The sequence below is a fragment of the Labrus bergylta genome, chromosome 11 (genome assembly GCF_963930695.1).
Source record: "Labrus bergylta chromosome 11, fLabBer1.1, whole genome shotgun sequence".
Classification (NCBI taxonomy): domain Eukaryota; kingdom Metazoa; phylum Chordata; class Actinopteri; order Labriformes; family Labridae; genus Labrus; species Labrus bergylta.
This window is the reverse complement of record NC_089205.1, coordinates 21,244,664-21,261,395: the sequence shown is the minus strand read 5'-3', so window position 1 is coordinate 21,261,395 and position 16,732 is coordinate 21,244,664. Positions and strand designations below refer to the sequence as shown.

The 16,732-nt window shown below is 39.9% G+C and overlaps 2 protein-coding genes across 7 annotated transcripts; one reads left to right on the top strand and one right to left on the bottom strand.

Moving 5' to 3' along the window:
* Positions 1 to 195: 195 nt before the first annotated feature.
* clasrp (CLK4-associating serine/arginine rich protein) lies at positions 196 to 15,022 on the bottom strand. Of its 6 annotated transcripts, none has more exons than XM_020636109.3 (21): positions 14,903 to 15,022; positions 12,870 to 13,009; positions 12,450 to 12,547; positions 12,237 to 12,338; positions 11,634 to 11,713; positions 10,864 to 10,948; positions 10,592 to 10,728; positions 10,210 to 10,306; positions 8,967 to 9,045; positions 8,810 to 8,883; positions 8,677 to 8,718; positions 8,396 to 8,584; positions 7,647 to 7,979; positions 7,373 to 7,558; positions 6,097 to 6,136; positions 2,973 to 3,036; positions 2,350 to 2,408; positions 2,201 to 2,247; positions 2,015 to 2,100; positions 1,774 to 1,798; positions 196 to 884 (listed from the first exon to the last, which is right to left on the bottom strand). In XM_020636109.3, the coding sequence occupies exons 2-21, from the start codon at positions 12,966 to 12,968 to the stop codon at positions 842 to 844; spliced, it is 1,965 nt and encodes a 654-aa protein (XP_020491765.2). In that variant the 5' UTR covers positions 12,969 to 13,009; positions 14,903 to 15,022; the 3' UTR covers positions 196 to 841. The 6 variants fall into 6 exon arrangements, 3 of the variants coding, with proteins under 3 accessions (XP_020491765.2, XP_020491767.2, XP_020491768.2); XM_020636111.3 differs by having other exon boundaries at positions 2,973 to 3,033; XR_010667112.1 differs by lacking the exon at positions 2,015 to 2,100 and having other exon boundaries at positions 6,093 to 6,136.
* Positions 12,967 to 15,343, top strand: LOC136180514 (uncharacterized). Its single transcript, XM_065960537.1, has 2 exons — positions 12,967 to 12,984; positions 15,026 to 15,343. Exons 1-2 carry the CDS (start codon positions 12,967 to 12,969, stop codon positions 15,341 to 15,343), a joined length of 336 nt encoding a protein of 111 aa, XP_065816609.1.
* Positions 15,344 to 16,732: the final 1,389 nt, after the last annotated feature.

The window sequence follows — 16,732 nt, the reverse complement described above, 5'->3', positions numbered from 1 at the left end:
ATCCTTAAAAGTTACAATAAACCCTCAGCAATCAAGGCTGCAGTGAAGCAGCTCTAGCTGCAAAACTGAGATTTGTCGCCACCTGCTGGTTGAAAAAACAAACTGCGACTCTGTAACACCACAAACTACAAGATCATTTGTCAATTAATAAACACTGAACCTTTATGAAATAGTAATAACAAAAAGAAAATAATCAATTATTCCAAAAGATTGATTTTATTTGTTGTTTTGTGTTTAACATTCCACTTTACAGACAACAACAAAAAGTGATTTGCTTCTGTTAACTATGTACAAAAAGAGAGGTTGGTGGATTGAATTCATACATGAACATCATCTGCTTTCATAAACAAGTTTTAAATTGATGTTTATAAATATCCTGTACATCAGCTCACGAAAGTTATTTGAAATGGTCCTAAGTGTGATCATGAAAAGGCTGAGAGCGAGCATAATGACAAAAAGGAAGATGGGAGGTAAAAAGATGAGATATTGCTTAGTATTATATAGTTCAAAGAAGAAAATAAATCCAGAAGAGTTCACATCATGAAGAAGTGTTCAGGCAGAAAAAGGGAAAAAAACAGCATGCAGAAGAAAACAGAAACTCATAATAAACCTTCACTCTCTTTTCAGGATGAAGCTGAAACAAAAGTGGCAGATTGAACCAATCAACTGTGTAATTAGTGAAGTTAAAGGTATCACAGTCAATGTTATGTTTAGACAGTTTCAGAGAGCGTAGTGCCAGTGCCTCTCTTCATACTCCCACTTATTAGCCTCTTTGTTTGAGAGTTTGTGTACTAAGTACGGTTCAGACGTTTCTGTAGGATGTGTTCACGTTTCCTACAGCTCAATATCGGTAATAAGGACTCCGAGACCGAGACCGCGACCTCCTGGAAGAAATGAAAAAGAGATCAGTACGAAGGTAAGAGCAGTGTTATCTGACAGAAGCCTGATTATAATGTAGATCATATATATATATTTTAAAAGGATTGTTTCTAAAGTGATCACACAGTCCTGATGTACTCAATCGTTTTGGAGCGTCAATAAAAATCCATTTATTTTAGATCTGTAACTTTGTAACCCAACAATCGCACATTATGATTAAACTCTTTATACTTTTGATTAACACAGATTTTCTGGTTTATCTGAATAAGAACAGACTTAATCTAATACAAGTCATACGTTTTAGTCAAGATTACACCCTGCCAAATAAATCAGCTGGATCAATACACCAGCTATTATCAGAAAATCAGACACAGTATGTTGGTATATCTGTTGGCTACAAACTAATGAAAAATAAAGGGCAGCAAAGGCGTTTAGAAAAAACAAATTTCGATAGTTTGAACTTTAAAATAAATATATTTTTCAGTTTTAAAACATTAAGTCCATACAAAGACATGTTGTGACCTGATTTCTCCCTTGCATCATTCCAGATGTTCTCACTTTGAGACTTAACTTAAACCATAAAATCTTGTCTAATGGCTTCATAAAAGCTTTCTTATGAGTTTATAAATATTCAAAGGAGTACTTTTTGGTAAAATTAAATTGTAAGAAAAGTTACACAGGATTATTTGTTCTCGTTTTATCCTCATAAAAGAAATGTCTCTCCTCAGACTCCTTACACTGATCTGGTCATTGAAAAAGCTCTGTAGCTCAAATATTGCATTTAAAGTTCTTGCAACAAGATTTTAGGATACTGTTTGTGCATGAGTGTGAACAAATCCCTAAATGAACTCTGCTTCATTAGGGCTGGGAAGATTCTTGCAGGTGCTTGCATACCTTCTGTGTGAGCTGTGTTCACGGCCTGAGGGAAAGAGGACACAGAGATATGATCAAAACATCTTTACTCATAAAACTGATGTCAGCCAGTCAGACAGAAGAAACCTGGCTGGTTCCATATTTTTGTTTACCTCTTTCGAGTATAAAGGATAGCCACACACTCACATACGCACTATAGCAACAAAAAAAAAACGTAAGGCTATCCATGAGGCTGTATGTGATCAGAAACCTGAAGTCTTACCGGATTTGGAAGGAGAGGGGGAGTGGCTCTGTCGCCCATACTGTCGCTCCCATTCATCCCTCTCTTTCTCTCGTCTCTCACGCTCCCTGAATACAGAGCCTCTGGGTCAGACAATTGCAACACACTAATGCCAAACGGTCCACTTACACACTTCAACACACACACCCTTACACACGGATAACTTACTTCATGCGAATCTTGCGTGCCATGGCTCGCAGCTCTCCCTCTCGCTCCTGTGAAACAACAACATTAATGAGGTCAGGTTATTTCTGAAAGTTTCACCTTTTGCTGACTTTTATAAATTCACACAGATTAAAAGACACACAAACACACACCTGTCGTTTGTTTTCCTGCTGCTGGATCTTCACCTGAGCAGCTCTTTTATCCGCCTTGGCTGCAGAAGGGGAAAAACACAGTTTAATTATACAGGTTTAAAAACAGGAAGTGTTTATAATAATCTGCTCTGTTAGCTTTTACACGTGGCTGCCCGTCTACATCTGTGGTCACTGTCAGTTTTTATGTCTATTTTACAGTATATGTGTATATACATATATTGCCGGTGACAAATACACTGATAAAGAAATACTTGTTTAATAGAAGTGTTGATGATTCAGACGTCTGCACACAAGATGCAGGGCTCCAGAGTGCGACCAATTTGGTCAGCGCAGTGAAACACTTTCAACACTTTTTCTTTTTATATAGAATTGTGCTTCAAATAAAGACAAGCATCTCTGTACACCTTATTCCTGTTCATTATATGAAAGTTATGGAGAGCGATAAAAAGGTGACCTTATGGCGCAATTAAAAATTTGGGTGCACCTAAATTTTGTGCGGGTGCACCTAAAAAAAAAAAAGTTAGGCGCACTAGTGCAACCAATGCAAAAAGTTAGTCTGGAGCCCTGAAAGTAGAAACAACACAAACCACAAACACACTCGCACTGCGCTCAGCTCTACTCACACTGCTTGTTGAGCGCCTTCTGCATTTTTATCTTCAGCCGTTCCTGTGGGGTCATCTTGGGCTGCTGGTGACACAATAGTGTTAGCACATCCTTTGAGAGTCCCTTTAAACTGTGTGAGTGTGTGTTGTTGTTGTTGTTGTTGTGTGTGAGAGCTAGATTAAAGGCACTGTGCTGTTACACCAGTTCAGCTTCATGTACAGTACTTGGTGTAGAAAAAGACCACAGGCTACAACATCACAGATCAAATGTAAACAATCTTTGTTTACTCAAAAAGCCGCACGCTGTATTTTTTGGGGGCTGTAGGTGTGTGTGAATGCTTTGTGTGCTTGAGTCCTGCACGAGGTTGTGTATCAGTGACCTGCAGAAAAAATGTTATGCAACAATGACAAATATTTCATTTTCCAATTCTGCCATTACAAATACAAGATTCATAAAAGTGAAGGACTTAGCGCGTGTGTGGGACTGGTTGTGTAGTATAGAAGCGGCTGCGGGTGGTCTCAGATTTGACTTTGAGTTAGCTGCAGGTTTAGATTAGTTCAGGTATTAAGCTTTGCTAATGCAGGTTTGCAAACTGGACCTGTGCAGGACTCTGTGTTGTGTGGACAGAGAACAGACTGTAGAATAGTTTGGCGATCCAAATCACATGAGCCTGAATACACAATATGTTTATATGTACGAACACCGTCAGAGACTTAAAGGAGGAGAGCAGCAAAAGGAGGAGGAGGAGAACAGGGTCGGGAAGTGAAACAAGGAAAAGTTCAGGTCCGCTGAGTTAAGAAAGAGCCGGTGGCATTTAGTCAGAGACACGCCCTTCACTGGGCCGTTTCAACCTGGCCAGGCAAGAAAAACTGCAGGTCACAGCACTGCAGGCATGTCTGACACAGAGGCAGATAATAACTCGCTTATATCTGTCCGTGGGAGGAAACGCAAATCCATTCTTCTACGTTGGAAAATGTGGTGGGCAGCAAAGTCAGTCAATGTTGTTAAACAAGGCAGCAAATATGAACTTATTGTGTCTAAACAGAAACAGTTGGACATAGTGGGAAATACCATCGAGCACTTTCTTGCATAAAGTGAGATAGGAAGAATAATACAACTCTTATCTAATTACTATGCAGCTATCAGGACTAGCCACTTAGCTAAGGTTAGTGTAAAGACTGGAAACATTAGGAAGCAGCTAGTCTGGTCCAGATACTTCCATGGTGTGACGTGTATTAAGAGTGATTTTAACCTCCCCGATCTGCTCGGAGTACGATCGAGGGTCGTCCCGATTTGAAATCGTAAATATTAAACGTGTTCAACATTTACGATCAGAAATCCTGGTGTATGTGGGGGAGAACACAGAGGACAGCCGAGCATGGACTCTGTGAATTGTCACGTGGAACGGAACAATAGCCAACAGGGAAGCAAGCTGACTGAAGCAGGAAGCACAACAAACATTACAACGGCGACAACAGCAATCGCGAAGCATAAAGTTAAATGGATGTCATGAATTCAGGACCAACTTGTTGTTTTGTGGTAACAACCCGAGTTATGTACGACGTCTCCTGTAAAACAAACCACAATCCAACTCACAAGGAAAGGAGTTTGACAAAGATGTTTACCGTAATAGATGTACCAGCTAGCCACATTTAGCTTGCCCGTCATGTTTGTTTACTCTTAAATCGCATCTGACCGCGCAAGATTACACTGTGTGATAGTCGAGACTCTGGTTGTCGACGAATAATCGGTGCTGAGTTGATCGTCTCGTTGCACACCACACACGATGCAATCTGAACTGTTAATCGGTCAGGATTGTTGTCATGTGTGGGCTCTCTCACGTTATCAAGATTTAGAGGCAGGAATATCTGGCTGCAGAAGTTCTACCTTCTTAATGTGGTTGACTGTAACAAATATTCGCTGGATTGACTTGTTATTTCAAGACTCTGTAATGTACTACAGTCATTTATCTTGTAATGTGACTGCGCGTCGTTTGTCGGAAACTGCCTGTTTTGACAAGGACACTAGGTCTATGTTTTCTCCTATTTAAATAAAGGTTAAATATAATTAAAAAAAATATATCTAAACAAACTATTTATTAGTAAGCTTCTGGTGTGTTTGCAAGCACATTTTGTCACCTTTAGAACCAGCAGGTCTGGCTGTTACCCACTTTTAAAAGACCTAAGCGGACTGCACTTTGTAGCCACATAATGATGCCAAAATGTTCCATACTTTGTTATTAAACTTAAGTTGATCGTTTTGAAAAAGTGGCAGTACCAACACTTTTACAAAACGCTCAGTCACATGTATAACCCAAAGCTGCAGAGAGAGAAATAGAGAGCACTGGTGAACCACTCAAATTCACAGGTCGGTTTAACAGATTTATGGGTGATAACTAAAGTTGAATATCTTAAAATGAGTCTCTAGACGAGAAGGTGTGAAGTTAACTTGCAGGAGATTAGCCAATATCGGGGGCCTGGGACTTCTATTTCTGTTGCCCTGGTATCAAAACAGGTATAGATATCGTTTCTTTTTTACAAGTTTATCACTTTTAAATTCTGATATTGAAAAAACCCTAAAGCCACATATTTTCATTTTTTGGGTGGTATCAATCTTCTTGATTTCATCTATGCAGGAAACCACGTCTCTAAATGAAAGCGATCTGTATCTCCATGAAATTATTTGTCACAAAAAATGATCACCTGCCCGATACAGATGATAAGCTTTAACAAGACAAACAGTCATACTCTTCCTGTCATGGTCATTGGAAAGTGTGCAGTGAGTTTTAGACGACAAACAGATAGAAAGACGCTGCAGACTAAAAACACAACAGGTCAATGATGACATCACAGAGTGCCTAAATGTTCACTCCATACAAAGTGAGCAGCATTATTTCAGTCTGTCAGTAAGTCACAAAAGAACATAGGTGTAAAATACTGTAACTGTAATTGCGAAGTGATGAAGGGGTTTTGCTGCAGTGCATGTCCACTTTGTTTGGAAAAAAACCATCACATGGTCATTTCATTTTCTGTGGGAAACAATAGCTTCTACATCCCTGTCTGGTGGACAACCATGTCAGCCTGTCAGGGATGAGGGAGGCGTAGGCTTTAGCAAGAAACCCAGCTAGATCAAATTCTTACTGACTTTGGCAGCTCCCGTCTCTTTACCACCCGGAGTTTCAGGCCTGGAGAAAGGAAAGAGGAAAGACAATTAGCTGTCAATCATTTCATAAAAAGGTCTTCATGTAAAAGCATAGCACCCTGGGGTCAATGCAGTGTTTCCCGCCCCCCCCAACGGCACCCCCCGCCCCCCTTGATGGTCAAGTTCATTTTATTTTCTAGGCTATATAGCGAGAGATCACAACAGAAGTCATAAGGATACCTTTCCAATAGAACAGGTCTATACCTCCTCCTTTTATTAAACAAACTAAATAGCCTCATGTTATTTATCTTATTTACACGACGGCATGTCATTTCTGTCTCTACATGGTCGCGCGTTTACAATTCTCCTCTGCTCTCTGTGTCATGCGGAGTTTCGCCCTGATGCACACACATACACACAGACATGTTCGCGCACACAGGTGAGCACACTCTCACCAGCGCAGGCCTGGGTGTGTGTGGTTGTGTCTGACAGACACACACACAATAATAAAAAAGTCTGTAAGAAGCATCAGAAAATAAAGTAGTCGCCTTAGTTGACTTCGGACTTTGCATGTCTCTCTCTGCCGTTACTCAGGGGATGCGCTGTTAGCATGCTGCATTCAGGGGTGCTCAGAAACGGGAGTTGCAGGGATTGCAGGGAGTTGCAGTTTCAGTTGTTATATTGACTGCTGTCATTAAAAGAAACACATGAACACCATTATTCCTTTAAGTATCTGCGGCGCTGTCCTGTATAGCCTTCTATAATGACAGCTGGCTGGCCCAATCACATCTCCTACAGGGACGACTCCATCCCTGCCCTCTCCTGCTCGAGTCATGACGTGTCTTGAAGAAGTTCAACGTCAGTATCAAATGATGAGTATGGAAAAGTTGTTTGTACATTTTTCAGCTTCTTCATTAAATGGCTTTTGACTCTGAAGTCCCTGCAGCAGTTGGTCTGTTACTGCAGTGCCCACTGTTATGCAGAAACAGGTGGGGTCAAGTCATATTAAGAGAGTAAATACACACAGGTATAAGTGTCCGTGGCTCTTCTCAAGTTTTTCTAATAGTTCGGAGGAGTATTAAGTAAGTTAATTAAAGGGGTCATAGGGATGGTGTACAGGTGTGTTATGTGAGGGGACAGCTGTGCTGAAATTGCCAGGGCTGATTTGAGGTCCAACTCCTGTTCCTGAAGAAGTCACTGTCAATCTATTAGGACTTATAGGGACTATTATTATACACTACATCATCAACATTGTTTTAAGTATTCACTAATCACTTACTTTCTTAGCTTGTCACAGATGCTGAGAGAAGAGGGCTGGGATCCTCTATGGGCAGGGGAGGGACTGTGGTTAGCACGTTTTGGGGACTGAGACGGACTGTGACTGTTGCTGTTCCCCCGCCGATGGCCTGCACTGCTTCGTCCCCCTCGCCTCAAACTGCCCCCCTGCCGAGAGCTGGAACGTGACCTGAGAAAAATAAAAACGAGAGCTCAGGTGAGGGCTCTTGTGTGTTGTTAGTTAATAACTGTTGGGAGAAATTAGGGGGGGGGATTACCTTGTTCTTTTACGCGCTGAGTATCGTCTCCTGTCCCGGTCCCGGTCCCGGTCCCTTTCTCTGTCTCGGTCTCGCTCTCTGTTTCTGTCGTTGGATCGCGATCGTGTCCGGTCTCGTCTCCTCCAGGATGCAGCTCCTCCATTTCCTCCTCTGCCTCTAGAGTGAGATCGGGTCCGTCGTCTCGACCGTGATCGGGTTCTGGATCGGCGACCATCCCTTCCCCCGCGACCACGCCTTGTACGGCGTGAACGAGAGGTAGAGCGAGAGGAGGACCGTGAGGAGGAGCGGGAGGAGGAGGAGGAAGGGGAGCGGCTGGAGGACGACCTTCGTCTCCTGGACGAAAGGAGACAAGGATTTAATAAAAACACCAAGCAAGCACCTAGCCTAACTCCACAATGTCTGTTTTCTTGTTTTAAAAAAGGTAGAAGCACTCATCTGTCAAATATTTAAACTCAAAGATTCAAAGCACTATTTATTGCATTGCTATAAACTGACGTGCAAAATCATAATTGCTTGTTAACTATTCAAGCTCATATTTCTTCGATGAACATGCTGAGTGGAAAGTGACCATTTGTTAATCAATTCATCCTGCTTATTAAAAACTGTGCACCAACTCACCTACTACAAAAAAGAGCTGCATTTTATCATGACTTTTCTCTCTGCCTCAACAGCTGCGATCATTTCGACATTCAAATATCATATGAGAAGAATTAACCAATGAAAAGCCAGGAGGACGGAAAGTTACCGACCGGGAGCCCCTGCTATGACCTGCAGGGTGCTGCGTGCTGGAGGGGGCGTGGCCAGAGTGAGGGGGGGCTGTTTGTGCGGCTGCAGCAGCTTCCTCGTCACTGCCTCCGAAGCTGGTGATGAAGGTGATCTTCTCTGGACCGGGAGTACGAGAGCGTGATCGTGACTCAGAGCTCGACTCCGACTCTGGCCTGAGAGGAAGTTCAGAAAAACAAACTCAAACACACACAAACACAAACAAATCAGGAAAATAAAAGGAGGTGGACCGATTAATAAAACTCACCGTTTATAGGGATCATACGTGGGACTGTCTCTCCTTGCATAGCTAGAAAACAAGAGAAAGAGGACAGGTTTAAATATTTAAGGAGACTGATCTCTGGATGAGATAATCTCTATAAAGGACAACATTTATTTACCTTGGTGGACTGATCTGTCGACCTTTAAGCCTCTTCTCTCTAAACTCTCTCCTTTGTCTGCGAGAACGCCGGCCCTGAGGTAATCAAAAGCGTAACTTAAAATAGTCGCATCACATAACAAACACAGACGTTCATTCCTCAGTAGATGTTTCCTTACAGAGTACATGGCCTTCTCCGCCTCCAGAGCCTTGGCATGTTTGATGGCCTCCACTTCCTCCTTGTCTTTCCTCAACATCCTGTTAAACAGATATCATGTTAACAGTGTTACACATTCACAAAGCTAAGATACTTTAAACCACCTATAATAATATAAACATAACAAGTCAGTGATAAAAATAGGACATAATCACATAGTTAAGTTTTTCTCTAAAAAATTATTTCCTACAAAAATGACATGTTTAGTTTATTATTTCTTCCTGGTTTCACCTTCATCATTCTCCACGGGACTTTGTGTTAAAAACAGAAAATGAAACGTCAAACTTTAAAGCTGTTTAGTCTATATTCTAATAACATATAAATCTTTATAGAACAGAACCACTCACCACTGAACCTTATGGATTTGTAAACTCCTACTTTGATGTTTAAATTATTTCACAAAAAGCCCCTGTGAGAGGTTTTGAGCTGGTTATGAAATAGCCTGCACACATGACCATTTACAAATAAGATTGTTTCTATACCGACATTTATTTTACAAAATTGTTGGTACATTCGACAAGAAAGCAACATGATTGTTTAGGGTCAGAAAACATTACCTACACATGTACAGGAAAAGATGAGCAAAGACATAAGACGCACCACTTTGTCCACAGGGAGCTCCAAAATCAACACAACCCTAAAGTTCCTTGCATCTAATATAAGTTCTAAATGTAACATCTCATCAACAAGCTACTGCGTAACAACCAGAGACTACCACGAATGGATTTGATCAATCAATAAAAACCTTCCTCCACACTGTACTGTGCTCTCACTGGCCTCATCTGTCCCTGATGAAGCTGCACTAGAGCCTCCGAGCTCCATCACAGGTAAATATCTATTCCTTTGAATTCAATATATAACACTGGTTCCCTTTGAACTTTCCTGCTAAGATTCAGTGCATGTCCTCGTCTAAACTTGCTGTCTAAAAATAACTGTGTTGTCTGAATGAAAAGCGCTAGACAAATAAAGCATTATTATTATTATACAGCATTCAAGTCTTATGGAAGTTTAAAACAAGTAGTGCCAAGCTTTAATGGAAAGACAGCCTACATAGCAGTTGCGAACATAGCAGTTGTGGGTGGTTCTCCCTCCCCTGCAGTTGGCCTGGTATTAGAGTCGTGTGGAAATGTTGTGGATATGAAGACAGCCCTTGAGTTATGAGGGGTATTTTTGCTTTTCTCTACAGTTGACAACTGAAATGTTACCTCACAAAGTCTCCTTCAGCCATTCCATACGGGGTTGCAATTTTGTTGAGGTCCAACTCCTGTTCCTGGTTCAGCTCGTCAACATCCACCTCAACATCTGTACAAAACACACAGACACAACGCGAGGCAAACACTCTTAGACACAGCAATAACGCCCAAGCTTGTGTGTGACAAATGATTTTGAAATTATTAGTAAAGAGCAAGTGAACTGTTGGAATAAAAAATACAAAATCATAACTTAAATATTGGAATAGAGAAGGAAAAACGTGTTCTTCTGCAGGATTAAATCTGTGCCTCCGTTTCTGAAGCAGCAGAATATTTAATCTATGGAAATGTCCCATTTCTAAATCATTCAGTCCTAAAAAAAAAAACATTTCCTCACCAATATCTGGGATGCCCTCATCCTCCTCTGATTCACTGTTCTCTGAATTGTCTTCATCTTTGTCTGACTGAGGGTCCGGCTCTGTTACAGTGCTGTCTTCATATGTGTAACCAATGGTGGCCTTTTTTTCAGCCAGCCTGCACAGAGGGAGGAGAGAATAATAAATACACAGCACACTTACATTCTCATAACAAACTCTGACAAAAATACAAGTATGTTAATATGCCACACAAAGATGAAACAATCGCTTTCAAAACATTTAAATGACGTACTTTTTCTTCTCATCTTCATTTGGCTTCTGCAGGCCACCGTAGAGCTCGTCCAGGTAGATCTGGTATAAACACTGCTCTTCGGAGACTGTAAGACAGATGGGAGTTTTAGAGCACAACACAAATGCAAAATATACCCACTGAGGGAAAGTTTACAGGATATGATATTCACAGTAGTGTAAAACATAGACATGAGAGGCTCAACTCCATTCCAACATTTACTCAAATGTTTATTTTTATCTGAATAACTTTATTGCAAAAAAAGAAGAAAAAAAAGGAATGAGAGGTTAGCAGATTTGAAAGACAGAAAACTTCACCAGATACATGCAGTGTGTTTTTCCTGATCCTTTGTACAACTTGCAAAAACTTTTCTTTACTCATGAAGGTCATTATTTTGAGTCATGTTTTTGGATATCTTAAAAGCCTCTCTTCTCACTGATGGAAAACTCACACCTACTGTTGCTCCACTTGGTTATGCCACTTTATCATGTGTATCAGGAAGTTAAGGCACAACAAGCCATGTGACAGCATCTATGTGACTTTTAAAACCCACTGTGCGGAGCAGCCTTCATACTCAAAAATCATGTAGGGAAACTGAATACCTACCTCAAGCACTTAGGGAACATACACTGTGATATTAGTTCATGTAGATATCAAGATACTAAAACAATATACTGAGCAGCCCTGATTTAAACTATTATTTCATGATTCTGAAAGCTGAATCAAGTTGAACGTTTCCATGAAAGATTGGGTTTAAAGCATGTTTCACTCACTGTTGGCAAAGTCATTCTGCACAAGGCCTCTGTAGCGTTCATAATTGCACTTTCTCTCCTCCATCTCCTGCTCTGGGGTTCTGTAACAGGCAAAGAGAACAAAGATATTTTACCAGGGAAAATGTGTATAAGAGCAGAGTAGAAACTGTGAAGTGACGTATAGTTAGGTTTTCATGTGGCAGAAAAAGGGACCTTGATAAATGCATTTTGTTGAGAAGAACAAAAACAACACAACGCAGTTAAGCTCTGGGAACCCAATCATTGCTGGTTGACTTAAAATGCATCACTGCAACAGCGTGGAAATATCTCCACAGACACAAGAGATAAAACCTCTGGTATACTGAGGAATACACAGATTTGTCTTCAGTGTTTGGCTTCATAAGCAGTGTCTCTACTCTTTTGGACAGGGCTGAAATTCTCCAGGCGTTCATTTACATGTACAAGTATCACACAAGGTACAGTCTTTTTTTTTAGATATTTTCTAAATTTCTCCTCACTGACTTTCAGTTACATACAATTACAGGACAAGGATTCAAACTGCAGGAAATTCACACTCGCCAGGTAATGTGTATAAATGTTGCATCAGGCATTTTGAAGACTTACGATGTGTTGAGCAGTGGAGGCGTGTACGTAGGGATGTAGTCCAGATGAGCCCTGACATCAAACCTATCAATCATGTTGTTGGCATCTCCCTGCCATGGCATCCTTTTAAAAAACGAGAGAATTAAGTTACACAATATGACCAGCAAGATCCCACAAGCACCATAGACCTGGTTTTTGTGATGAACATCAAATGTGTTGTATATGCTTCCTCACATGTTTATGGGGCTCTCTGCAGCGAGGGCCACAGCGGGATCCAGATGAATCTTATAGGCTCGGCCATGAACCTGCAGAAACTGAGCTGGATCTTTTTTCTAGGGGAGGCGAAACGGCAGGTCAATAAAAATGGAAATATGTACTGCCTTTTTAACTTCCCAATTTCATCTTTTTTTTAAAGCCCAAAGGCAGATTTAAGCTCTGCATGTGGTGGCTACTTCACAAATTCTTAGTCAAGCGTATTCGTCCTCTCTACATTGTTCAAAATCCTGCATCAAGTCTAAAAGTTATATCCATCTGTTATCTCAAGACTAAGTCAGTCACCATCTGGACAGAGCAAAATCAAAAACCTTCTTGCAGAAATAAGAAGCCACAGCAGAGGGAGGACTGTCTGTCTAGATAAGTTGCAAAGTCTCTTACGATCTTTTCATAGTATTCCCGCCGTCGCTCTCCTCTGCGTTTGTAATCCACCATCATGCCACGGAGCTTGCGCTCGTGTTTGCGGGCCTCCTGCCACATGACGGCTCCGCTGGGGGTGGGGGCGCGGCGGGGCACGGCTGCTGCAGAGGAAAAGATGGAAAAAACATGGTAGATATGAGACAGAAGAAAGAGAGAGAATACAGGAACAAGAGGAAAATGAGAAGAGGAATAACAGATGCAGAACAAAGATTCACAAGGATTTCATTTAAATATATATACGGGAACAAGCTACATATCTCATATGAAAGATTGAAGTAGATCTGCTTTTTACTAAGTTCCCAAATATGATTCTTCATAAAACTGAAAAAAGTGGGCCAGCAAGACAGAATCAAACATTATGGCTGGTGTTATTATTTATGACATTAATACATATTATTAATTACAGTATACATTTTGTGTTGTTGAGCTCATTGTTTTTAAACAATACCAAGCAGTGAATTAGATTTCTTATAACAAAAATCTAAAATTCTAAATATGATTGATGTTCAAAATTGAACTCATTAATAATAAACAGTGTAAGTAAATTAAAGATTTATTATTATTATTATTATTATTATTATTATTAATAATAATAACTTTATTTATATAGCACCTTTTAAAAATACAGGTTTACAAAGTGCTTTGACAATCAAGAACAAAGCAAACTAAACCAAACACAGAAGAACAAAAACAACAGCAAGAACATAACAAATACAAAATACTAAAAATAATTAAATACAATTCAACAGAAAAGAACCCAAAGTGCACGACACCCAACAGACATATATAACCCCGACCGTCACAAGAACCATCATAAGAACCCAGGAAACACAAGAACCATCATAAGAACCCAGGCAACACAAGAACCCAACAACAAAGAGCTGAGACCAAGAGGAACCAAAGATTTAAGCTTTAAGATTTAAACTAAAAGAGCTGAAAAAAATAAATAAAAAGATAACAGCAATAAGAAGGTAAGAGCAGGAAAATAAATAGAAAGAAGTGGTTAAAGGATAAAAAAAAAAACTATAATATTAATACAAATAAAAAGTAAATATAAATATGAAACATAAATAGACAAAGTAAGTAAGATAAGAAAGTTAAAACATAAGAGGAGTTAAGATAAGAGCATAAATATGAGATAAGAGCATAAATAAAAGAACAGTAAGAAGTAAAAGAAGATAAAAACAGTAAAACCAGTAAGAGAAGACATTAAGAAGACGACATCACATAAAAACATACTAAGAGGACTTTGTGATTTTCAGCTTTTTAACAGACAGTCTTGTAACTGAAGATATTGAATATATAATAATATCAAAGATTATTTATTTTGTCTAAAGTTCTTTATAACATTTATGGTTTTAACCACTTTGATTTCTAAACAAAATGTATTATTTTAAAGACAGTCTTTGCTGAATGTTACTTAAATTAGAGATAAAAGAATAAAGTAAAAGCTGATTCATGACATTTAATATCCTCAATAACTTTCTGCGTGTTTGTAATATCAACATGAGAGACATGTCTACACTGCTGCATAACTCCAAAGTGCAAAATCATGTTGTAATCTCTGTTGAGAGGTCAACGTAGTTCAGTGTAAACAGAAGAATCATCTCAGGTGAAGTAGATTCACGTTCAATCAGCAGATAAATCACCTGAAGCCAAAGAGCTAACCGAGCTAACTATCTTAAACCATCGTTATCAAGCTTATCACACCACAGCTCTGTTCGCGTATTGATAACTTCACTTAATAATGTCATTATGACATTCATTTAACGCCTCTAGACGAAATATATGATAATTTTACTTGAACAATGTTTGAAGTTATGTTTAGAGTTTGTTAGCCTACACATGGAGCACGGGCCTATGCCGCTGTTAGCCTAGCTTAGCTGAGCTAGTCTGCAAAAAAAAAAAAAGGTTAGGAACAATAAAACATATATCTATATCACATAAAACACAGCTGCAACAAAACAAATAAAGCCGTAAAATTCATTGTGTACCTGTTGTTTTTTAACACTGGGAGAAACTGGGGTTGTTTCGGTCAGCCAAAGGCGACGTGCAGCTTAGTGTTACTGACACACGCCTCCTCGTCCGAGTGGTGAGCTGCTAATGTGTCGCTGCAGTACCGAGAGCCTCCTGAGGGGGCGCTGCAGTACCGAGATCCTCCTGAGGGGGCGCTGCAGTACCGATATCCTCCTGAGGGGGCGCTGCAGTACCGATATCCTCCTGAGGGTGCACTGCAGTACCGATATCCTCCTGAGGGGGCGCTGCAGTACCGAGAGCCTCCTGAGGGGGCGCTGCAGTACCGAGAGCCTCCTGAGGGGGCGCCGCAGTACCGAGATCCTCCTGAGGGGGCGCTGCAGTACCGAGAGCCTCCTGAGGGTGCACTGCAGTACCGAGATCCTCCTGAGGGGGCGCTGCACACTCAACTAAAGTGTTAATCTAATGGCCATGAGGGAGTAATCAAGTACTGAACGTCAACACTGTTTTGATACTTTCGTAGATAATCACAGCAGTGCTGATATCCACAACATCTCCACCTCAAGTGTGATGTTGCTTTAATACAACAGTCTTTGGCTGCTCAGGGTGGATTTACTGGTATAATACGGAGGAAATGCGACATGATTAGACTGTGGAATCGTTTTATTATTATGTCTGATGACAGGATCGACAAGAAAGTTTTTTTCTCTGGAGTAAAGTTCAGAACTCTCCATGGGCTGCAGAGCTTCATGCTGTCTCTGAAGAAGCGGATTTACGGGTTTATCTATACAAATAATTGATCATGCAGCGTAAATAAGATTAGAAAAAAAGTTAATTGTTGTATTCAATGAAAAATGGTGAAATGAAATATTGTTAAAACCTAAATTACGAACATATGTCCAAATAAAGCATAATTATGATACCGAATTAGTAAGCAAACTTACCAAGAAATCAAAGATCTTTGGTTGCTCAATTATGGATAGCGATCCTTCCCTTTTCACTTGAAGTCACTTGAAAAATATCCCAGAGGAACAGTGGAGCAAAAGGAGAAGTGGAGAGTGAATCTCATTTTATTTTGTATTGTCCCTTTTATGAGTACCTCTTTTTGATGAAATGTTTGCTCGAGACCCTGAAGTGTTTTGGAGTAATGACGATGTCAGGATGGACTGTTTGTTTACTTTCAATGTTTATAAGTTGGCCTCTTTTGTCACTAAAGCCTGGAGGAAACGCCAGGATGGTCTATATTGTTAGTATTGTTTGGCATCTATTTTTGTTTTTTTGTGTTTATATTGGTGTCTTGTAAGCCTTTGTGAGCTGGGCATGCTAATGCATGACACAATAATAAAATAAAATTCAATTAATTCATATACAAGCAGATAATAGTGGTAAAAAGTACAAATCAACAACGGATTATTTTTTAACTCAACTAGTTTAACAATTTAACTGAAACTAGGCTGTTGCCAAGCAACCCAAACATTATATTCTACTGCACTCTGGCTGCTCTGTTTGTGTCCATGGTTACCACAGAAAGCAGCTACTTTGTAGTATGTATGTTTAAAGTAATGCATTTTATTATGAAATAAATTAAATTAGACTCTGTTGTGTGATTCTGATGTATGAGATTGATGAATAAGAAAAACAAACGGTCAGCCATAAATGTTAATAATACTACATATTATTATTATATTACTTGGCCTGTGGTGGACCAACAGTGATATGTTTACATGGGACCCAAGATTCCCTGATGAAAACCCTTCAAGGTAACCCAAAAGATGTTGCACGGTAATTTTAATCTATTTTGTAATGGGTTTAACAGAGCACACATAAAGCAATATAATCATTAAAAAGAT